Source organism: Ursus arctos, unplaced genomic scaffold, assembly GCF_023065955.2.
Source record: "Ursus arctos isolate Adak ecotype North America unplaced genomic scaffold, UrsArc2.0 scaffold_22, whole genome shotgun sequence".
NCBI lineage: Eukaryota > Metazoa > Chordata > Mammalia > Carnivora > Ursidae > Ursus > Ursus arctos.
The window spans coordinates 11,293,516-11,317,559 of record NW_026622897.1 but is presented as its reverse complement, the minus strand read 5'-3'; the positions used below and the strand labels follow the sequence as shown (position 1 = coordinate 11,317,559).

The following is a 24,044-nucleotide window of genomic DNA, read 5'->3' as shown; positions in this document are numbered from 1 at the left end:
CAAAGGGTTTTGGAGTGAGATTTCACATACTGATCAGCTTTAAGACTCCTCTTTTGTTGTAATTAACGTGTGACTCATCTTGATATTGCTGATTTTTTTTTAATGTTGTAGGCGTAATGTTTGTAATGAGCACTCTTATAGATTTGAGGTTAGCTAAGAAGAACCTTGACATTTCTTTGCTATTTTCTAGTGTTTCCCCCTCTGATTTTCATTCAGGTTTTCATCTGTATGCACCTCCTTACATACATCTTTGGTTATTTTCATTAATGGCCGCAGGCAGTTTTTACATTTATATGTGTCTGTTTAGTAGAGCACGTTTAAGTATATTCTCTAGTTAGTAGCAGCTTTAATTCATTTTTCCCACAAATGGATTTTTATACTTTACTAATCACTTTTGTATTAGAGTAGACATTGTTGAGTTGAAGGGAAAAACGGGGTACAACTAATAGACCAAAGTAAACTTTAAGTTTTTCTTGTCCGGCCCCATTTTTTTCAGGAAGACTTAAACCACCTTGTTTATATTTTCCAAAGCTTTCTTGCTCTTAAAAAAAAAAAAATCAGAGATGTCAACTTTATAGCTCATGTCAATAAGCCATTGTGATTCACATGATCAGATTTGATTTTAGGTTTGCAGACCACACAGCTCCCAGTACCCTTGCCTGTTTCTTCTTCTCATCTTAGCAAAGTCAGAAATCCTGGCCGCAATCTTGAGAACACTGTGGACTTGGAATAAAATCACTCAGCTCTTTCTCAGGATGCTCTTCTCAGTGATAAACAAGTCCTTTATTTTTCTGCGCTGGTCCCGTTTTCCAAGATGTGGCAAGTTGTCTGCACGTTTACTTTAGCCATGAAGGTAGATGATGTCAGCTCTTCGGGAAGATGACCCGAGGACCTAGCACGGGTACGGGCATCCCCCTAAAGGGTTAGGGGACTTGACAGCGTATCTGTTGTAGGAGAGGAAGAAGCAGCATGTACAATGCCAAGCAATAGGTGATCCAAAACAGAGAGCATGTCTTTGCTGTTGGTCAGGCTCTGAGCCTCCAAACAAAATCTAAGAGGCATTGGTAGGTGTTCCTCTGGCCTCATTTATACGTGCGCTTTTCCATCTCCTTCCTTTGAACCAGCAGACGTGGTTGGTAATGCAGAAAGAGCATACTGTCGTCTCCGTGACCACCTCCATCTCACAGAGAGAAATACCACTGAAGGGAAGCTGCTAGGGGCGGTTAGGGAAAGCCTATGATGAGGAGAGCTAAGCTGTCTTCAGGCCCAGCACAAGAAGGGCGAGAGTGAGGGAAAGAGCCCCAGGAACACACAGGACGCAGATGCCTGACAGAGCCTGTGTTGGAGGCTGGGTGCCATTGAGACTTGACAGTGACACTTGCCGGAATCTTTTAACAACTCTGGGATCTCTCCCCATCACGATTCTTAGGTCACCAGCAAGTTTTCTCTCCAAAGTTACACAAGCAGGCTGGAATCCGATGGACTCCATTGCCCTCTTTGTCCTATCCAAAGAGGATTGCTTTCCCTGAGTCTCCCCTACTCAGTTTGAATTTCCTTAAATTGAGTACTATCTCTTCAGTTACCGTACTCAATTCCATTTCCCGTTGGGCGTCATGGCGTATGCCAACATCAGGAATGATTTCCATCACTCTACTTTTATTTTTGCCTGAACCTTGACAGGAATTACTATTGTCTGACTTCCATTCCTCCATGTGGGGGGCGGGGGGAGGGCGTTCCTATGTCTTTTACTCTTCGGTGGTTTCGTCTTCCTGCCTCTTACTTTGTTCCTCCTAGCTCACCGAGATCTTATTTTCTTCAGGCCTGGGCAATCTTTTCCTCTGACATTTGCTCTAACAATAGCATTTTGTTTCAATATCCCTATGCTACTGCACTCAGAATTTGGTAGTACTTGTTGGTCCAAAACATCTAGTCTTTGTGTGTATTCCCTATCAGCTCTCTAGGTGTGTGTGATGAAAATCTGTAACCATGCTGATTGTCATCTGGCACGAATATCTACGTTCAGGAAATAGCTAGCTGAAGTCGTCCCATATACTTTTGTCACTGCCTTTCTGTGTCTCTTAAAACACTGGCAGATGTGCAACTCCAAATTGGATGTTAGACGATCTCTCTTTATGCTTATTATTTTTTTTTTAATGTAAGCGAGGGTAGTTCTCTGCCATGTTTAACTACTCATTTGGGCCATATCCCTTTGGCAACACATCCAGTTGAACAAATGTGTTCTTTTCCTTTTACACAGGGAACAAAGAAGAGGCCCGCTTTTGCTCTAATAGTCACTCCTGCACACACACACCCCACACGCTGTCTTGCTGAGAAACATATGCAGCCCACCATTTTTCCTTTTCCTTTTCCATCGTTCTCTGTAGGAATTTTCAAGTGCTTCAAGTCCATGTAAAAGTCTTCCTGTACACGGAATTTTACATTGGACTCAAACAGTTGGAAATCCCAAATACGTGGTTTAATCCCATAATTTATTGAAGTGGTATCAGAGATTTATTATTCAACTTGATCATCAGGATGGCATGTTTATACATATTTAATTTCTTGTTTCTCTTCTGAGTTGAGAAACTTATTAATCATAAGGCTCAGAACTGTCTTTGCTTATTCATGGTGGTCAGGGCACAGAGTCTGAGATTCAGTCTGCTGAATTCCGTATTCTTACTGATTTTTATTTCAAGAAGCTCCATCTTGCAGTAAGGTTGCACCTGATGTGTCAACTGAGTTTCATAAAAGATAACATGTTTTCTCACCATCCCCAGCACCCTACCTACTCTGGATTTGATATTCCTCACTTTAGCCCCCAAATATTTTATTCCATCTTATTACATATGCTTAATATGCTTAAAGGAGAGTGGTTTTAATTCTGACATATAAAATGGTCTTGCAGGCACTAAATAGTCATTTTCATCTTTGCTTTCTAAAATCTGGAGCATTAGATTTCAGGACATGGGAAAATTGCTGCAAATTAACTGGCATATCCTATCTTACCGCATCTTTCCATCCAGTAGATTTTATTACTGTGCCATCCATTGGAGATCTTGATTGTATCCTGGTTCTCTGTGGATAATTTTAACTGAATAGAACTGGTTCTGAAGCACAAGTTGTCCGTGTGTTCCGTGTGTGTTTATGGTGAGCGATTCTTTTGAGAGACTTGACGTTTTTGATCTTTGCTGGTTGTCTTTGGAATCTTTCATATGAAGATTGAAATCCAAGGGATAAGTTTAAGGACAGGTAGCCCTTCCAGATCCTTCCCAATGAGGAAGATAAATTCATTAGTGTGTACTCATCTCACTTTTAGATCTGTGTTCTGGTCGGTTTTCTAATAACCGATGGGTAACTAATACCACTATTGTTATAACTTGGTCACTGATGACTTAGGAGTGGGAGGCTGGGCATTTTGTAAGATAACTTCAGGAGAGAAATTCTGAATTAACAACTTCCACATAATTCACACTCTTCGATGATGACTTTGTACTTCTTTTTCCCTCCGGTGGCAGTTCGTTTTAAAATCCCATCAGGAATGTCCATTAGTTGTCTCCTCCGTTTGGTAGCAGTGAGAGTTTCTAATGAAAAGAAGGCTACGTGCGGAAATGGATTCTGTGTTTAATTTGTAGTCCCACCGCGCAACTTGATGATCGATATCCAGAAAGACACCGCGGTGGAAGGCGAGGAGATTGAAGTCAACTGCACCGCCATGGCCAGCAAACCAGCCACGACCATCAGGTGGTTCAAAGGGAACAAGGAGCTAAAAGGTGAGGTGCAGCCTGCCCTGTCCGGCATTAGTGGGCGGGCCCCTGACTCCAGCAGGGGCACAGCTTGGGGGAAATTAAAGATGAATGCCAAACATGCCCCTAAACCAAAAATATCCACTTAGATAGGGCTCCTGATCCATTACTAAACGCTCGTGAAGCCAGAGCGTAAAGGCATTTCATCGAATCTAATGCATGTCCTCCGCCTGTGGTTTGAGGGTTTGTGGTGATAGGTGTTGCTAGATTTTTACTCCGGTGCTCAGAAAGAGCTAGAACTCTTCAGACCAGGAAGAACCACTGTTGGAGGTGTCCCCCGAACTCCGGGTGTCTGTGTTGTCCCTCAGTTCTCATTCACCTTGTGACCTAGAGTGGGTCAGCACCCCAAATTCTCATGTTAGACATTAAAAAAAAAAAGTTACCAGTCTTGATGGTGAATTCCAAGTCATTCTAACACGGATTACTGCACTTTCAGCTGGCTGACTCTGTGCATTCCTGTAGGGGCAGGTGTGTTAAGTGCGGAAAGGATTGCATCCTAATTGTGGATTTGCGGGCACCCCCCCCCCCTTTCTCTTAGAATCTGTAACTCACGTGCACGTGTCACTAACCTGCTCTTTTGCAAAGTTTGCAGTTAGTGATGGCGGTGCAGGCCACTCCTTTAATGCTGTTCCCCATCCTCTCTCCCTAGGCCTAGGCCGCCCCAGGTTTGATTCCTGTACCCTCAGATTTCTGCCCCCTTAGCCAGCGCCTTGGCCACAGCCTATCCCCTGGTTGACCCTCCTGTGTCAGTCATCCTGAGTTAAAACTTGTGTGTCGGCCTTCCTACCCCTTCCTTCCCAGGGCTGCCTTGCAAGTAGTACCCAGGGTTCAAACAGCTCTGGTCATTTGACAGAAACGCCAGCTGCGTTTAGCCATTTCTGCTAAAATGGGGATATTAATATTACAGATTGTATGGAATTCTTAGGCAGATGAAATGAGTGAATGTTTGTAAAGCAAGCAGCTGGTATCTGGGCCAAGGTAAGTGCTTGGTGTGTGCTTGTTGAATAAATCAAGAGTGCCAGGAAGAAAAGAATAAGGCCTTTTAGAAAGGGGATATAAAAATCTATATCTAGAAACAGATAAATCTATATATAACAGCTTAAGTTTCAAAAAGCTTGCTCTGTTTTAATCTCCTATTTCCTAGGTATGGTTTTGGAAGGAAGGAGTTTCTCATTTCCCCTCTGCTTTTCTAAGTGAATTGAGCCATTAAATGCGTACCGATAAGTACAAAACATTAAAAGAAAGTTAATGGTGCGCCATGGCCCGGGGAGTGCTGAGTTCGGGAAAGGGGCCGCCTTGGCCTATTCATCCCATCCGGAAGCCTCCTCCCTTCTTTTCTGGGTGTTCTTGGATGTGTCTCCCATCTGGCCCAAAGCCTCTATCTTACTTTGCTCTACCCACTGCCACTGTTTTGTTTTTTTGGTTTTTTTTTTTTTGGTTTTTTTTTTTTTTTTTTTTTTTTTTGTGGTCTCCAAAAGTCTCAGAGTTTAAACATTTCAATTACAATTTCAATTATGTAAATCCATTTAGTTACTTTCCCTCTTAATTGTTGCTGATGGGGGTGGGCAGAGGGGGTTGTTTATATCTCTATGCCTGATTGAATTACTTCGGGGATTTGGATGATGTCCTGGAATTCTTAAACCACATGACAGCCTACTAGATGTTTCAAGTTCAGATGGTGGTAGGGGTGAAAAGCACTTCTCTTTTCCTCCTCCAGAATGCCATAAGCAGTCAGATGGCAAAGTGGTTCAACTTTCAGCTGCCTTTTTGTGGGAGGTTTTAAGATAGAAGACAACATATGTAATATATTTAAATCAAAATAGTATCTATTATGTGGAGTAGAAATACATCTTACATACTCTCCTGCAAGGTTGGAAAGTAGAAAACTATCATTTTCACCGTTACCTACCCACAGCTTACCCTTATCCTGAGTTACTTCCATCGTCTTGATTAGAGTAGCAACGTTGAGGCGGGGAGAGGAGCCTATGGAACCAGGGTGATAGGAATTCACACAACTCTGATTTCTTGGTATATTCCGTGTCCCCCAGGCAAATCAGAGGTGGAGGAGTGGTCAGACATGTACACCGTGACCAGTCAGCTGATGCTGAAGGTGCACAAGGAGGATGACGGGGTGCCGGTGATCTGTCAGGTGGAGCACCCAGCTGTCACCGGAAACTTGCAGACCCAGCGGTACCTTGAAGTACAGTGTGAGTACCTGTGTTGGTCCGTTCGGGCTGCTCTGACACAGTAGCACTGAGTGAGTAGCTCATAAGCAACAGTCATTTATTCCTCGCCATTCTGGAGGCTAGGAAGTCCAAGATCAAGGCGCACCAGCATGCTTATGTTCTAGAGAAAGCCCTCCCTCGTCCTGGTTCATGTCCTCTCAGGGCGGAAGGAGCTGGAGATCTCCAGAGCTGCTCTCACAAAGGCACTAATCCCATTCCTGAGGACTCCACCCTCACAACCTGAGCACCTCCCAAAGGCCCCGCCTTCTGATAGCATCCCAATGGGCATTGGGATTTCAACATGGGAATTGGGGGAGCAAGGGACACACTCGTTCAAATCATAGCAGTACCTGAGCGTGTTATCCTGAGGGCATGGCGTCGCAGTTGCTTAAAACACTTCAGAAGCCATTTGTTGAATACATATGATAGAGTTTGTATCTTGTTGTCTTAGTAGTAAAATAATCAAAGGATTATTTTACTGAAACACTGCCATACTACAGAGTGCCAATGAGGATTTTCAAAATACTACATTTAACCCAAATGTAAAACTTTAAAATGATTCCAATCTGTTCTATCACATGACTTAATTAATTGCATTTTATGAATGTTGACTATAATCATTTCTATGTTAGCTTCACAACCAAGGGTAGTTCCTTCCACTTTCTTAGCCCCAGCAGAAGTGCTGAATATTTTTTATAGAGGGGCTTTTATTCCCATTCTCCATCAGCATTTTGTTTTAAATTGCATGTTCTCTTCCATTTTTAGCTGAAAGTATAGCAGTGAGTTTAAAAGTGGAACTCTTTGAGATTGGTGCCACAATCTCAGTGGTTTCATCAGTAACAGCTAGATGATGGGGAGTGAGGTTGTCTCCTCACTGTGCCCAGTGAACTAAAGACACTCTCCTTATTTCTTCTATGGACTCTTCTGCTTGCCAAAATGTTTTCTGCACAAAACTATCCTTGTGGCAGAGTTGTGGCCAGGTAGTCAACTTCTCACTTTTTTACCAGAGCTTCTGTAACCAAGCCTCTGAAGGATTGCAGGTGATAGTTGAGTGTGCATAGTGGGAATGGTGTAAGAGTTTGGTTGGAAAGGCAACCACCAGGGGTCTGATAAAGGCAAAGCATTACCATCGTTAATTCTTCTGTTAATTTCCTGGGGCTGCCATAACGAATTACCACAGACTTCATGGCTTAACACGACAGATTTATTCACTCATAGTTCTGGAGGACAGAATACTAAAATTGAGGTGTTAGCAGGGCCACACTCACTCAAAAGGCTCTAGGAGAAGAGCTTTCCTTGCCTTTCCTGGCTTCTGGGGACCCCAGATACTCCTTGGTTTGTGGCCGTATCTTTCTAGTCTCTTGCTTTGTCTTAACACGGCCTTCTCCTCTTCTCCGTGTGTCTCTTAAAAGGACACTTGTTGTTGGAGTTAGTGCCCACCCAGGTAGTCCAGAATGGTCTCCTCTCAAGATCCTGAACTTGATTACATCTGCAAAGACTTCTCTTTCTGAAGAAGGCCATATTCGCAGGTTCTGGGGCTAAGAAGTGAGCATGTCTTTTGAGGGCCACCGTTCGGCCCACTACAATCTCTGTCACGTGTATACATTGACTGAGCAAAACAGGGGCCAGGGAAAGGTGTAAAAAGTGGCTTCTAATCGCTTCTCCACCTTGTGGTAAAAAGTTGCTTCTAAGGCACTAATCCCATTCTAGCCTTTTCTTACTCTGTGAGTTTGGCTCAATTTAACATTACATAATGCAGGTTTTTCTTGTTAATTCATTTCATCTCCATCATTATGTAGCTTCATTATGGGCATCATGCTTATAATTTTCATATCACTAAAACTATTGTGGTGTAATGTCCCTATAATGGGAAAACAGAAATGATCAGATATTATCTAAATTGGCAGATAGTAGATTTCTTGTGACTTTGTTAATATGTAATTCATTTAAGCAAACTTAATATCCATTAACTTTCCTTGTAGGGGCCCATTAGCTTTAATAATACATTAACTCCTTTGTGAAACCTGAGTAGACATTCACCCAGTCCCCACCCCTAAACTCTTGCAGTATCCCCAGAGTATATTCCAAATAGAATATAGCCCCACCCACCTATGAAATTACACTCACTCCCAAATGCAAAATTTTTAAAGCACTACGCCTCCTACCTCTTGGAAGACTTGATAATGATCTTTATAAGCCTTGTCTTCCATATTCTGTAGACTCAAGAGAGATTTGTCCTTCTAAGAACAAGGAATAAAGTTCCATATCTGAATCCATTTGACTTCAGTCTTAGAGCACTGCTAGCCGTCAACTACAGGGAAGTAACCAGTGCCTTCCAAAAACATAGACACATCTATTGATCATTTTTACTCTAACGTGGCACTGTTGCAGGGTTCTTGTCTCACAGAGCTGAAGAATGAATCTCGCGGGCAATAGGGTGAAGGAAGTGAAAGTTTCTTAAGGGAAGATGAGAACAGAAAGGAAAGCTCTCTAGAGTGAGAGGGGTCTCTGACGGGGAACTTGGTAAATACCTCATCTATAACATTTAGGACAAACAAGGCGGATTTGTAAATATTATGAAAATATCTATATTTAGAACAAACAAGGTAGATTTGTTATATTTCCTTCTTTCTGGTTAATATCTTGTCTAATATGTCTCCACATCTGGGGTTTCTGTGAGCCTGGTTACAGAGCCCCCTTCCTGTCGCTCCCTGCCTACCCTCACCTGTCCCTTACTCAGCACCTTTTTATGGGAGATTATTGTTTTTTGGTTTTGTTTTTTATCTAAAGTGAGCCACACAGGCATTTTCTTCTCGATACCTCATTTTTCAGAATGTATGTAAAGAGAAAGTCTTTTTACATAAAAGAAGGTTAAGAGTCACCAACCATTATTTTAATCTGAATGGGAATTGAGAGTCGTCTTTGGCATCTTAAATAAGACTCAGTGCTCAAGAAAGTCACCTGGCAGAGCGCCTGGGTGGCTCAGTTGGTTAAGCATCTGCCTTTGGCTCAGGTCATGATCCCAGGGTCCTAGGATCAAGCCCCACATTGGGCTCCCTGCTTAGCAGGGCGTCTGCTTCTCCCCTCTGCCCCTCCTCCCACTCGTTCTCTCAATCTCTCTCTCTCAAATAAATAAATAAAATGTTTAAAAAAAATGATGATTCCCTACCCTCCATTCCTGGAGCACTACGAACGACTTGGCGGAGTCGGCTAGGAATTCCTTAAGTAGCTCCTCCAGACACGACTGGAATCGTCTCCCTCATTTCCTGCCAGCTTTACTCTCCTCAACACCAGCAGCTGTGCAATAACAAAAAAGCCCCCTGCCTCCAATGCCTAAGGCGCTCAGACTCTGGGCGCTAAGGCTTTGTTGGTCCTTGGCCATTGTCAGTGGTTCAGCTCCATCCCTCTCATGGCCCTCTCTCTGCAGACAAGCAGCACGGCGTCTTGATGGCAATGAGAAGAGATACTTAAATCCATGAGATTCAGCAGCCAGTCTGCATGGATGTGGAATCATTTTGGATACTCTGTGAGGACTACTGGACCCTCATTTTGTAATTGGCCCAAACCCTTAGCATCAGCAGTTCTTAACCTTCTTAAAAACTCCTTTAAAAATCCCATAGACCTGGAGAAGATGAACAAAATCACGTATCCATTACACTTTGCTTCCAGTTTAAGGAGTCTGTTTATCCTACAGAGTTACCCTAACTTCATTTATTTGAGGACCAGTTTTCCTGTATCCACAGGTGGTCTATACTCTTACCTCATTTAGAGCTTGTCTTTAAGTCACTGTATTGCTTTTCCCTAACAAAGACCTGTGAAAAAATATCAAATTAGGAATTTTATTTTGCTATGTGAGTTATGTTTAATAAACATCAAAATAAATACATAACTATTAATGTCCTTTGCTACCTAAAAAGATTTTTTAGTATCATTTATAAGCATTAGGTTATATCAACAAGAAATACTAAACTGGCCCATGGACCTCAGATTAAGAGCAGTTCTTCTCTGAGTAGATAAGACTACCTTGGGGGAACTCTAACCTGTTGGAATTGGTATTCATTATACTCACTTGGTTCAATCCTGGCCCATTTTGCTACGTGAAGCCTTCTGGAAACCATTTTCTACCTCATCTAAGACCTATGGCTATTAACCAGCATATGAACAGGGTAACCTGACAGACAATGGATTTGAGTTCTGTATAAACTATGTTCTTTTAAGAAGATACCTTTTAAAAAGGAAATAACAAAGACCTACATTGTATATCGTTAAACGGCTTACCTTTAAAAAGTCGGGGAAAAGAGGAGTGGCAGAACGGAGAGCTACCATATTGTGTAGCAGACAAGGCTTGAGCTACAACTTGGAATTGCTTTTGTCTTGTGGATTTAAGTCCTAATTAATTGAACACAGAATTTTGCAGTGTTTGTTTGTTAGGACCCTTATTTGTGGTACCAGGAGAAATTGTTGTGCCCAATTATGTGAAAAATCAGCCAGATGTGTATGCTGTCATACTTTTAATAATCTTTAAGTTCATGGTGAGTACAGATATTAATTGTGTAGTATGCATTGAAGTGATTAACATCAATGTAATTTATCATCTGGAGATTTCTGAACATAAATAAATGAGTTGTTTTGTTCAGCAAGGTGTTGACCCCTTCAGAATTAGTGAATTAAAGCCCCCCCCCTTTTTTATTATAAATATGAAAGGCACCACAATCAGCCAAGTGTTCAGTTATTTGATTTTCTGGGGCATTAGCCGCTCTTGTTTGTGACATTTCCCTGTTGGGTGCTCGTTTGCAAGCTCATTAATAAGGTTTTCTCATAGGAACGTTGCTGGGAATGAAGAACATACAGTAGGGCTCTTAGTTGTCTGGCTTTCATTGTGAGAGTCCGCAAGGCTACGGCGGCAGCAGCACACAGCTCAATGTTTAAAACAGAAAATAATTACGTGCAGAAGCTGGAATTCAAAGATCTCCTGCCTTAGATGTTAGGCAGAGAACAGTTTTGCCTTTTAATGTTCTGAGCTATATAACCCTAAATTCCTTCTGTGCATTTTTTTTTTCTTCTGCATGTCTGCGTACGTGGCCGTTGCTCAAATTTACAACACGGTTGATGATAACGGAGCGTGGTCCAATTGTAGCACGGTTACTGGAGGTTCAGATCTGAAGGAACGTACTCTTGTCAAATAAAAGCCTGTTTAAAGGAGAACAGTTCACTGTCTAAGCGTTAAAAGAAAACTGTTTAAATAGCATCAAGGTGGCAACACATAGCGACGTAAGCTGGGATTTCAAAGAAGAGCTGTGACCCTCAGTATGAAATTCAGATCGCTGTGCAAAGTGGGCAAACCTCACTCTGGACTGAGGTGAATCCCCAGCTCTTGAATGGCTGCCGTGTGTCTTTGGCTTTCCCCCATCACAGCCTTGCTCTTTGAAATGGTTTGCAAAAATCCTCATCTTGTGAGGGTTTTGGGCGTGTGCATATTTGTTTAAAAAGAGAGAGAAAGAGAAATTGAGATGAGTTTTGAAAGGGAGAATGAAAACAAAGACTCTAGAAATGGATGTTTGAATACCTTCCCTCCTCCGATTATCATCTGATGGTTAATTGTTTTCGTAGGCATCATTTGCAAAATGAGTTTTATTGACTCCGTATGGGCAGATATTTTGTAAATCCATTTTCCTGTTCATCCAGGGTCCGGAGAAGACTGGATTTCTCCTTTCATTCCCTCATTTGGGGGAAAATTGGGCATTGATGGGATGATCAAAACCTGTTCTCTCTCTGTGCCAAAATAAATGTTTCTCTGGTATCGACAGTGCCCTGCAGTGAAGGAGGGATAAAAACCTGGAAATAGGAATGTCTGTCCCTGCGTGGAGTGGAAGATAACACATGGTTTCCCAGAGCGGGTCCTGTATCCATCCTCCCCCCGTCATCTCTGTTCCCAGATTGTATTCCTCAAAGCACAATAGCTGGGGTTCCCCGATTTGGCCTGTTTCTTTCTGATCTCCTGTCTCGTCTTTGAACAGAATCTGTTCTTCCTCCCACTCTCCCTTCCTTTTATTTTTTTAAAGCAATGAATTGAGTTTCGGCGAAGTTATTTCGGTATTTGTTATTCCTCACGGAGACCCCTTGATTCCAACGAATGTCGAAGCTGTCATTTGTTGTGTGATCACAGAGCAGGGGCGGGCCCACAGTCCCGATATCATTAACTCGGGGGCTTGTTCTGGAGTGTTCTGTAGCACCCAAGGGGACAGGAGATAGAGGAACCCGTATTCAAAAAGCAAAGAGTAAGTGTCGGGCCAAGTCTGTTGTGAGCAGGACTGGAATGACGTGACCGGTCGAAGAAGAGAAAGCCACCACCTCTGCCTTCTGAGGGCACCCTCGGTAGACGGAGGCCTCTGACTAAGGATGTTCTGTCCACCTCTCGCTGTCTGACTTATTGTATTTGCGGAAGCTGTGTCTCTGTGGCTGTGGACATTGAGCATTTCCACTGTGAAACTAGTCTTCTAATGGTTTTTAACTCAAGGTCACATTTCAATTCTGTGGAAGGTTAAATGGTTGTGAAGTTAAAATCTGAAAATCGAAAACGAGTGGTCAGACAACATCCTTTATGATTTCCCCTAAGATCCCACCTTGGAGATACACCAGAAATGCTAAATAAATGTGTAGTGAAAGGGAAGCATGTAAATCAGAACACCTGGGCTGAACCTTAAATTTGGGGAGCTGGATTGACCTTCCAGAAGAATAATACCATTATATTTTGTGCTAAGGGCTATTGAAGTGATTCAACAGGGAGGCCCTGAGACTGAGGTAACTCATGCCTTGGGTAGCCTACGGGAGCAAACGAAAACCTCAGCCCAAATCCCCAGGCTCCCAAGAAAATGAAACTGAAGCCACCACCAATCAGGAACAGCCAACTAGGCTTTCCCCAAATAAGGCAACTGCTTCATCCACAGCCAATCACATAATGGCCCTTGCTGTGCTTCCCTGTCTTCTCCTAAAAACCTTTCCCCTAGCTCCTGTGGCTGGAGCATTTTCAGTGTGGTGTTGCCCTGCTTGAATCAATGCATGCTCAGATAAACTCTCAAGAATGTTAATGTGCCCAGTTTATCTTAAAACAAGGTTAAGACATATTCATGGTCTGACTTTGTGTGTGTGTGTGTGTCAGTAGCAGAGCTTGGAGTAGGGGTCCATGCCCTGGTATCTCTCCAGTTTCTCATGCATTCATTCGCTCGGTAAACAAGTATTGAGTGCCTACTGCATTTGCCGGGCACCGGCCCTGTGCTGGGAACCGGATACAAAAGACCCAAAACTTTTCTTTTTACAGAGCTGATTTTCCTATGAAGAAAATCATGCTGTAAGGCTTTTCCTGTCCAGCATTCACTCTCAAATTTTAAAGATTTCTCAAAGATAGGGAGGAGTGCTATATGAATGTGCCACCCGTTTCAAAAGCACTGGAAACAACTTTTTGCCGCAACATCACAGAATAAAATTTTGATTCTGTTGGGTAAACAGTAATTTCAGTATCCGCAGAACTATTTGGAAGTTGCAACAGGCAGGAACTGCATTCCGCTGGAGTGATGTGGCACATGCTTGTTGGTCCCACATCTCCCACCATGTTTGACTCCTCCCACTCCTAACAGCGCCGTCCTCCTCATTGCAGTGCTCAGATTCATACAGCAGATGTAACAGCAGGAGGTCCTTCACCTGGCAAACAAACAAAATAAATGGCAGTGAGAATTATTCATGAATGTTTTATGACATTAGAAAGCAAACCTTTTGCAAGATGTGAAACTCCTGTGAAGGCTCGGTGTGACTGTTCTCAAACCAGACCCAATCACCTCCTGCTAGCGGACACTATCTTCCTTCAGTGCAAAGCTGGCCTCTCTCGCCAATCCAGGCAGCCGTATCGTAGGAGCCGATTCTTGCCTCGAGCTCCAAAAAACCCCTAATACTCACCAGATCTTAGGTTAATCTTTGCATTGTCGTGCTCCTCCAAACTGCGGTAATCCTCCGTGATTGACAAAGACTCTTGAGTTGATGCTTCCCCACCTGAATGCGCAGGCGCTGACCCATACTTCTCCCAGCCATTCCGATACGTCTGGGCACTTGCTGCCCTTGAGTTCTCTCTGGTAGAGGCCCTGAGACCATTAGTATTTGCTCCACAGGCTTCCAGTCCTGCTGTAACGGATATTCGGAAATTGGAAGAAATCTAAATAACGGCCATGAAGAGCCGGTGTCCCTAATGCAGTTGCAGGAGCAAATTTGCACCCAAGCCCTTGGGCCTGGTTGCAGTTAGTGCATCAGAGGACATTGGATGCCCACATTCCCTGATTTTAGAAGTTCTTGGCGGGGGGGGGGGGCGGTTTCAGGAGACCCTGGGGTAATAAGTCTAGTACTGGGATATCAGGCATCCTCCTCGTGCCTCAGCTCTACTCCTGTCGGGTACATGGGAAGGATGACATCCCAGGCAAAAGGAAACTGCAAAGTACCCTTTTGTTTATTTTTTTTTAATAAATAATTTTAAAAACCTGCTTCGTTAGTGTTGTGATCTAGAGAGAAGGAAGCGATGACTTTTCATTTACATAGGAAAGTGAATACAGGTTATAGAGTCTCGAGCTTCATCTTCCGGAAAGATCATAGAACCTGGTGCAAGGTCAGACTGGCATGAAATCAATTGTAATCTGCCAGCAAGCCGTTCTAACCTCTTTAAGAGTTTCCTTTTATATATATTTTTTTTCCCTTTGTAGAGAGAGCAAAGTACATTTAAAGAAAGTCTCATCAAATTGGAATGTCTTTCTAATATTATTTTTTTAATTGGTTGCTCCTGCAGGGTGACCCAAAGCCTCCTGGCATTTAACCCTCTGCACGACTTTGACTAATGAACGAATTTTGTCTGCTATAAGAGTCTTGCTAAATGTCTTTTATAGGGTTTTTAAAAAATGACAGTGTATTATGAAAACCTCAGATCCCTCGACCTAATTGATTGGCTGTTGGTGATGCCATCTCTATAACTGTAATGTTCCATAAGTGCACAGACCTAACTATTTTTCTTATTTTTATATAGCAGTTCCATTTTATAATGACATTAAGCCATTCTGAGCGATACATTTCTGGGTAGTTATTGCACTTGGGTAGAAAGTGTCATCTGGCTTGTAGCCTTGTGCCTTACGACACCAACCGAGGCGTAAAATGATCACCCAGAAAATGTACTGGGCCTTACCTCATTACTTAAAAATAAATCTTGGAGTCTGGGTCTGTCTCAGAAAAGCTTTGGTGGGTTATAACGTTTGATTTATGAATATAATTAAAATATAAATGATGAGCTTTGGGCTATTCAGTCAGCCATCTGGATTGTGCAGGATTTTGACAAACTCACATTGTAGTCAGGATCTTCCTGGGAAAATTTAACCTCCCTGAGTTCTAGAGGCGCCAGTGGAATCCCAGGGTGTCTGGTCCACCTGTTGAGCATACCTGAGTTCCTCTTTCAGGGCAAAGGAAGGGGATGGATCTTGGCGCACAGACTGCCTGTGTGAGTCATAGGCTGAGCGTGAAGATGGTTCGGCTACCCCAGAGCCAGATCATACGTGGATAAATGCTGCCTGTGTCAACACACGAGGACATTTTTCTGTATAATACAAACAAGATTAATGTTTACCTTTTCTGCCAGCTATTAAGGTAACTGTGGCAGCTGTGCCCATAAGGAGATGGTAGATGTTTCTCCAGGAACCTGAGGAGTAAATTGGGAAAATCCATTATCAAAATTGAAGGTGCATTTTCTATGGCTTTGTAGGATTTTTTTTTTTTTTTTAATATAAGTTCCAGGTACAGCAGATCCTTAGCTTGTTCTTCTAATTTCTGTGAGTAATTGGCATCTGGGAAACAGCCATTAGTAACATAGGAAAGTGTTTAACTAGAAGTCTGTGGTACTGAAGGCAAGAGTGGATTAGATTTTCAACACTCTTTTTATTAATGGAAGTTGAACATGTAAAACCCTTAGTGCGCGGTGCTGAAAAATATACCCTCTCTGTGTGCTAGTAAATTACACAAGGGGGAAAAAAACAAACAAAAAACAAAAAACAAAAAAACCTTCCACATAGGCCAGCAGGCATCCTGCTTCTCCTTAATTAATGGGCGGAAGTCAGCAGAGCATGGAAAATGTAGTCCTTCCGTGGATCAGAGATTAACCTATAAGCAAATGTTACATTTCAGCCCAGATTTTCGGCTTTAAATTTAGCCTCGCCCGGAAGGCTTCCTAGGTAAAAATGACAGAGGTTTCCTGACCAGGAACCCTGTTATGTGCTGCTGCTTCTGGATGTGAAATACAAGGGAGCGGGTCTTTGGCTGTCAGTGTTCTCAGTAACATAACCTCCCATTGCTTGCTTTACTTACTTACTAATTTATTTTATTTTTTTTATTTTATCTTATTTATTTATTTTTTTAACCGTTCTCTTTAACTTTTTTATTTTTTAACTTTTTATTATGAACATTTTCAAACATACACTAAAGCAGCATACTGATCAGTAGTGACCACCCTGCACCCATGACTCAGCTTTACCTCCCCTTTCCTGAGACTCCTTCCCTCAGACATCCCCAAAACACCCCGCCCATCTGCTTATCCCAGCCCTCTGGCCACTCCCCAGAGTCTCTGTAATTCCCTCTTTCTCCACCTTCCTGAGGCCTTGCTGGTGCTGTGTTCTTACATGCTCTCCTTGCTGTTGCAAGAACTCAGCCCATTAGCCTCTCCGCTTGGCTTGTGGATGGCTGTCTTGTCCCTTTGTCTTTATGTGGTCATTCCTCTGAGTGTGTCTGTGTCCAATTTGCTCTTCTCGTAAGGACACCAGTCCTATTGGATTAGGACCCCCTTCAGTGACGTCATTTTACAGAACCTCATCCGTGACCCTTCTCCCACTAGCACAATGGCATGAAACAAGCAATCCCCAAATGCTTAAGAGTGCTGGCTAGGACATCACAGACTCGCACTGAATCCCACCTCTGCCACCAACCAGTAGTGTGACTTGTGCAAGTCACTCAGTATTTCCAGGAATCAGTTGCCTTTTCTGTAAAGTGAGAATCAGATGAGGTAACACACGTGCAGGGTTTGGGAGAGTTTTATGAGGTTATGTATAGAAATCACGTAATACTAGCTGTCTCTCTCCTCTGGTTGAATGAGAACTTCACAAAAGTGGGGAGGAGTTCTAATTCTCTTTATATTTCTAGTGCCTAAAACAGTGCCTGTATTCATTTATTTCTATCTTGTGTTTGTAATGAACTTCAGCAGCCAGCTCTGTGTTTATGTGTTACACCACCAAGTAGAGTAAACTCGCCTATGTCACCCAGTGGTTGTATTTAGTGTAAGCTGTAGCCTGGAGCTCTCCAAGGAGGGTGTCCAAGAGCTCTTCTACCAGCAAGCCAGTCCTCATTCAAGGTCATCATGTTTATCCTGTCTGTTTCTGCCTCTCTTTAGTGACCAGGTTCCCAACCCAGTTACCAGTACCTGGACACCTCCACGCCATTTTGCTCTCGAACGTTCCCTTTGCCAGCAAGTCCAAGAATAGAACCATGTTACTTTGCAAGGGTCCGCTGGGGCTTTCAGGCCTGTTAACTTATGCCCTCTGGCAAGTGGCTTAGCTTCTCAGAAAGGGTTACCCGTTCACAGTGTGCAGTGCACACTGGTGTACAAGAAGGCACTCTTACAAAGTTTTGAATGCGTGTGGTTTTCAGAGACAGAAAGATCTGTGATGGGAGCGAGACTGTACCAACGTGTCTGGAAAGCAGCCAACCCCAGAGAGGATTCCCTCGTGCCGCTTATTTTAGCCGAGTACGTGTTGAGATCGGTTGAGCCCTGCCATATTTCTGATTTCCCTCTCAGTCCATAGGATGAATGTTAATGAGCTAAGCACTGCTTGTAAAAGGCCAAGGGGCTGTTGTTGAGGTGGTGTGATTGTCTGAGAAAGTAAAGTTACGGAAATTGTTTTGACCTTTCAGCCAAGTGATGTCTTGCCCTCTCGCATTTATTACTCTTGGGTACGTTTCCAAAAATACACATTTACAGAGCCACAGCATTAAATGAGAAAACTGATTTAGGGATTAATAGCTTGTTAGTTCAGCATAGAAAAAAAAAGTGTCCCCATTCCATTCAGGTTTTATTTGTAAATGTATCTGTATGTGTTTCTAAATTAATCCCAATCCCTTCTGGTTCCCTCCCTAAGCCCCACACCTCCTGTCATTCATCCCTTGGACCCAAACCCCCACAAACTCCAACATGGGTTTTAAGTAGCCAGTAGATATAAGAACACCTGTGTCACTTAGCTAAGTACTTGACTGCCTTCGGAAGCTATACTTGGTTTTAATTATGGATTGCCACTGGGAAATGTAGTTTTGAACTAGAAAGCCCAACATTCACAGGGCTGCCTGTCGTTAAGTTATCTCCATGACCTTAGACTGGCTACTTCATTCTCTGGGTACCAGTGTTCTGATCCCTCAAACTGGGCTTATCCTACTACCAATGACAGTGCCTACCGTAGCAGGCCCTCAGTATCTGCTTCCTTCCTTCTCCTGTGTATACATTGAGACATCAAAGAGTTTCGTTGGGACCACCAGAACCTCCCATTTCTTTATTCTTAAAGCCATTTGAATGGAATTCAGAAGGTTTGCCTTTCCCATTTGAAATCAAGAGCCTGGAAGGGGCAAACTTATTAACATGCATTGTCACAACATATTGTCGCATAGTAATATATGATATATGATAAAATGTATCAATTCTGAGCACCACAAATATCTGTGGCTTCACCTCAGCATGAAGGCAAATGAGTTTCCTTTAGCTTGAGTGAGTTTGGAGATAAACTTCAATGTAACAAAATGTCTTTCACAGGAAATGTTTGATGTGGCGCAGTTGGCTTATGAATCTCTTATCTGTTCGCGGTTCACTCCTTGGAGTTATTAGTCAATTTAATTTGAGCAAATGCCAGGATTACTAACTAATTAGGAGGATGTTAGTGAAGGCATGAGAATGGGGAGAGAGCGAGTGCTGGTGATATGGGGTTTGTGGCAGCATGCAAGTCTGATTTTTGCCCGATACCATTTGCTAAACATTATGCTTTGTGTTGTTGTCACACAGATAAGCCTCAAGTGCATATTCAGATGACTTACCCTCTACAAGGCCTAACCCGGGAAGGGGATGCGCTCGAGTTGACATGTGAAGCCATCGGGAAGCCCCAGTAAGTTCTGAAGGCCAAGGTTGGAAGAGGGTCATGAGCAGTAAATGTCACAACACGGAGATGTGCGTTCACAAGTCACCAGCCTGTCACCTGTCTCCTGCCGTAAAGGATGGAAGATTTTTAAAGAAATAAGGAATATTCAGTGTAAAGGGGAATAAATACCTATGGTTGGCTCTTAATAGTCAGGATTGGGAGGAAAATGAAATGCCAGCTAAGATTGAAATCTCAGCTAATTCTATTTTATTATCATCAACATGATTGTCAGTACTATCTTCTCTCACAAAAAATAATCCTAATAAATTTTTAGTATGCCCACAATCTAATGATAAATCTGCTACCTTCTGTGTTAATGTCTGAGCTGCTGGAAAGATGGTTTTCAGACTTAAATTAAGCCGCTGTGATTAGGGCCAGCCGTTGGAAAATGAATTTGCCCTACCTTTAATTTTGCTTCTCCTTCCCTCAAAGAAAAGTGACTCCTAGAAGTATTTCTGTTAGTAAGGAATGGTCCCAGAGCTTTTCTCAAGGAATGTGTGCATGCCATTGCAAAAGAGAAAGACCCTACTGATGCTCTTATTATATGGAAAAGTCCAAGGCAGCTGCTTCCCTGCTGAATGAATGAAAGTGAACTAGGGAAACTGCCATGTATCATCACTAATAGGACAAAAAAGCCACCTAGTGGGGCCGCTTTAGATGTCCATCCAGTTTTGTTTGGGGAGAGGAGAGAATCTCCTCTTTCTAGGAGAGTGAAGATTATATTTAACTGTTTCTTATGGAAAAAACAATCCACGGACTCCTAAGATGGAACAAGTCAATGTCGAGATTATAAGCCCTCAAACTTTGGGTGGTCCCCAACAAAACCAAACAAAACAGCATTGAGCTCCCTCTGCTGTCCCTGTAGCATGATTTTTTTTTCCCCTCAGAGTTTTATTAACCAGCTTCAGTATCGGAGTTTTCATGCTCTAAACATCTTCAGGAAGCTTTCCCGAAATCTCTGGAAAGCACTGTCCCCGTTACAGCTACAGCGTGATCTCTGACAAGAGACCGGGCAGCCAGACGGAGTGGGGCTGCCGTCTGCGCGCTCCCGCATCAGTGCTCCCTGCGTCGGGCTTGCCTCTCTGCGGACTGGAACCTGCCTCTGTCCGTCCTCCCCCTGTGCAGCTTTACAGATGACCTTTAGGAAGTAGGAGGTGGTCTTGGCTCTGTCTGGCTTTTCCTCTGGTGTTTCCAAGTTACTTGGTTTGCTACACTTCGAGCTTTGGCGGAACAATCTTTTTCTCCCTCGGACATGGCAAAAGATGCAGGTCTTTCTTCCTGTAAGCTGTTTGGGTTATGCCCTGGTTACTGGTTTAAGTTGCCTAAAAAAAAAAAAAAAAAAAAATCCAGTGGAGAAAAATAAATTCTCCCAGGCCTCTCGCCACTCGTAATACCTATATTCAGCCATATTAACCACATTTACAGTATATGGCTTTGCTAACCTATATTTTGTTTCTGTGGGTTTTTTCCCCCTGAAGAAGGTACTGTGTTCAATTGAATGTGCCACGGGGACAGTAAATTACATGTTTCCTTCAGGACATTTATGCCAGAGAGGGTATTTGTTTGTTCCTCTCTGATCAGAACGGGTGTGTGGTCGTGTGAGCAAGCACGCGTTACTCTGCTGCCATCCCTTCTAGCATATTACCTATTTATTTTCTCAAGAAATTGCATACAATAAAAATGGTAATTTAACTTGCCATTAAATGTTGTGAATATTCTCAGCACTTACCCCCACTGATTGTTTCAGCTGTCAAACAGCAGGACATTAGATCTGATTGCCAGGCAGACCCATTTGCCATTGCCTGCAAGGAGCCCATATGCAGGACTAATTTTTAAATAATTTACTGGGTTGTGATGACAAACCCATGTGTAATTAAAGAAAAATTGTAACTTCACATCCCATTTGAAAATTGGAATGCTACTCGACAGGGCTAACTTGGGTGTTCGCTCATCATTAAACATTGGGTCTTTGGTCCTGTCGCCACTCCTGGAGGTAGCCATGGGGACCGACAGGAAGTTACTTCTGTGCCCGTGTCTCTGCGGCCCTCCTTTAACATGAGAGTTTCAGGCACAGTCATCCATGTGGCCCCGATGTCACAGGAGGTTGAGGGAGCTGCCTTGAAGAACACGCGTTTTAGATTCAATGAGTTTGAAAGATACTTGGTGCCTGTGCTGTTTTGGCCCTGGAGCATCTCGTGAAATTTGCTTTTCCCTGATGGACGCAAACGTGGTACTTTAAATCCTGAAAACAAACGTGCTTCTGAGCAGAGGAAGATGCTCCCCTCAGTGACTGGCCTGGGAGTGCCGCCCTTGAGCCGCAGGGCCTGCAGGTGCCCGTAGAGAGGGAGAGGGTGACAGCGTGTGGGACTCGGAGAGCCAGCAAATTACGGCATTTTGCCGAGGAACACATAGATAAGGTCAACTGGGTCGGGAGAAGCAGGTTATGGGTAGGGTTTAAGGGGAAAAGAAGTGATTGCATCTTTCCCGAATGAATAGAGGTGGTTTTTCCAATAGCAGAGGTCAAAAGAAAGCAGCATTCAGATGTAAAAGTCTGTTTCTTTTTGCAAAACTTGAAATCATTGAAATATCATAAGTGGCTTCGGAGCAAGAGCCTTGGTGTATTAGTAACCATCAGAGTAGTGCATGTATCACTAGCTGAGAATTTGCTGTTTTCCCCCTAATTAATGAGATGATTAACGGTGGGTGAGCTCTGTCCTGTCTGAATTTGTGTGAAACCACTCAGCAGGGCATAAAAATGGGGCACATTGGTTTATTTGCTGATTTGTTAAAGTCGAATTGGAAATAATGAGACTCCTGCTTATGGTCTGTTGAAAGTTTTTCAACACTTGACAATGTTTTTTTTTTTTAAAGTTTATCCCAAACAGGCTAGGGGGACTTCACGGCTATAATTCTGTGAACTTAAAACATGTCTTTCATCATGTCACCCTGCGTGTAGCTCCTCTAATGGGTGGGTGGGAAGCAAATGCAGACGTCTTGGTGGGAGACAATGAAGCAGCCTGTTTTTCCTCTTTCCTCTGCAGGCCGGTGATGGTGACCTGGGTTAGAGTGGATGACGAAATGCCTCAGCACGCCGTCCTGTCCGGGCCCAACCTGTTCATCAATAACCTAAACAAAACAGATAATGGTACATACCGCTGTGAAGCGTCTAACATAGTGGGGAAAGCTCACTCGGATTATATGCTGTATGTTTACGGTACGTGGAAAGCTAAAACGGTCTTCTACTAGACTCACTTACGTGTAGCTGCTGCTTGTGATTCCCTCCCAGAGCTTTTGGTCAAGTTGAAAACCGAAAGCCAGTTTGTTTTCTTCAAGAACTTCAAGAAGCCTGGCCTGAGGTGGACCCCAGTGTCTCCACCTGGGAGGGCAGTGACTTTTCTTCTCTCCCTCTAATTGTGGGAATTTCCCACTAGATCACAGTCCCTGGTCATGCTGAGCAGGAAAGCTGTGTCCTCAGGCACGAGCAATCGAGATTATGTTAGAAATAATGACTGCAAAATTCAGCCTTACCAATTAATGGCTGTTTAGCTCAGAAAGTTTATTCCCAGTGGTATTTTCCTGTGATACCTCAGCTAGCCTCTCTCCTGCTTTGATGAACAGAAGTATCCTGTTTTCAGCATGAAGCTATTACATTCCTGAAGATGTTGCAAGCCGGTAAATTCTTGGAGAGAAAATATAGGGTCCTTGGCAGCTACGTAAACCACCACTAGCTACTCCTTTAGACACGAATGCATTTATTTTTAAATTTGTCTGTTTTCTTAATATCTTTTCACAGGATTATGAAAGCATATATTATCGTGAATTGCATTCTCTAACCAGCAGATATTTACTGAGCATCTACTACGTGTCAGGCATCCTAGACTTTTTCCCGTTTATATCTTAATGTCAGTTTTGGGTCTGGTGAATATTCTCTGTTTAGCTGAGGAGTGCACTGCCTCTCTAGCCTTAGGATGACAGATTGAGTCTGTTCTGTCCAATCGAAGTCTCTAGGTTGGTTTTATACCAGGAAGCGTAGTCATGAACTGACATGACACGGAATGAGTAACCACAAGCCTGAAAATTTCAGTGTCTTATAAATGTGTGGATATGTGTGCACATTTCTTGCTTCCTGTTAGCACTGTAAATTATCCAAGTACACGTATATATGAATATACCCCTGCACACACATAACCATACCTATGGAATATTGACACCGTGTTATGTCTCAGAACTTGGCCACTTTCCTTTTGAAGAAAACAGGAGTCAGTGTCTTTCTTTGTGAGGACATAGAAGCATGCTTTATACCATATCTACATGGATATTCAAATATAATCCTTACGATCTAATCCTGAGGTTTGGGTTCCCCCCCCCCTTTTAACATAATGCAGAATTACAGGATCATATCTACTCACCTGATTTGTAAACTTCTGAGATGTGTTTTCTGCATACACTACCCTTGTTGTCTGTGCTCTACACATGTAAGAGCATTAATTCTCCCCAGTGGTTGAGGAGATTCCAGCGAAGGGAACGGTGGTCCTGTGTAGGTGCCAGGGGGTGCCCTGGGACCCCTTTTCAGTTGACATTACACAGCCACCCTGTGCCTGAGACTGTTCACGGTCCGCTGATGCCAGGGGCAGGAAGGTAAATCCCTTTCTGTACATGAGGGTTTGAGCCTCACGTGAACCCCTTCCTTTGCTGCCCCCCAGGTTTGCGGTGGGTAATAGGAGCGGCAAATTCCCACCAGCCTATTGTATTCTTCCTTGATTCAGAAGACT

At 43.1% G+C, this 24,044-nt stretch overlaps 1 protein-coding gene across 4 annotated transcripts in view; it reads left to right on the top strand.

Moving 5' to 3' along the window:
• Nucleotides 1–24,044, top strand: part of CADM1 (cell adhesion molecule 1) — a 318,915-nt gene that overhangs the window by 257,642 nt on the left and 37,229 nt on the right. For all 4 annotated transcript variants that reach the window (XM_057316975.1, XM_026505712.4, XM_044386632.3 and 1 more), the window contains exons 4-7: nt 3,633–3,770; nt 5,852–6,010; nt 19,140–19,239; nt 22,314–22,486. In XM_057316975.1, coding sequence (XP_057172958.1) covers nt 3,633–3,770; nt 5,852–6,010; nt 19,140–19,239; nt 22,314–22,486 — 570 coding nt within the window. The remainder of the gene's footprint in view (nt 1–3,632; nt 3,771–5,851; nt 6,011–19,139; nt 19,240–22,313; nt 22,487–24,044) is intronic.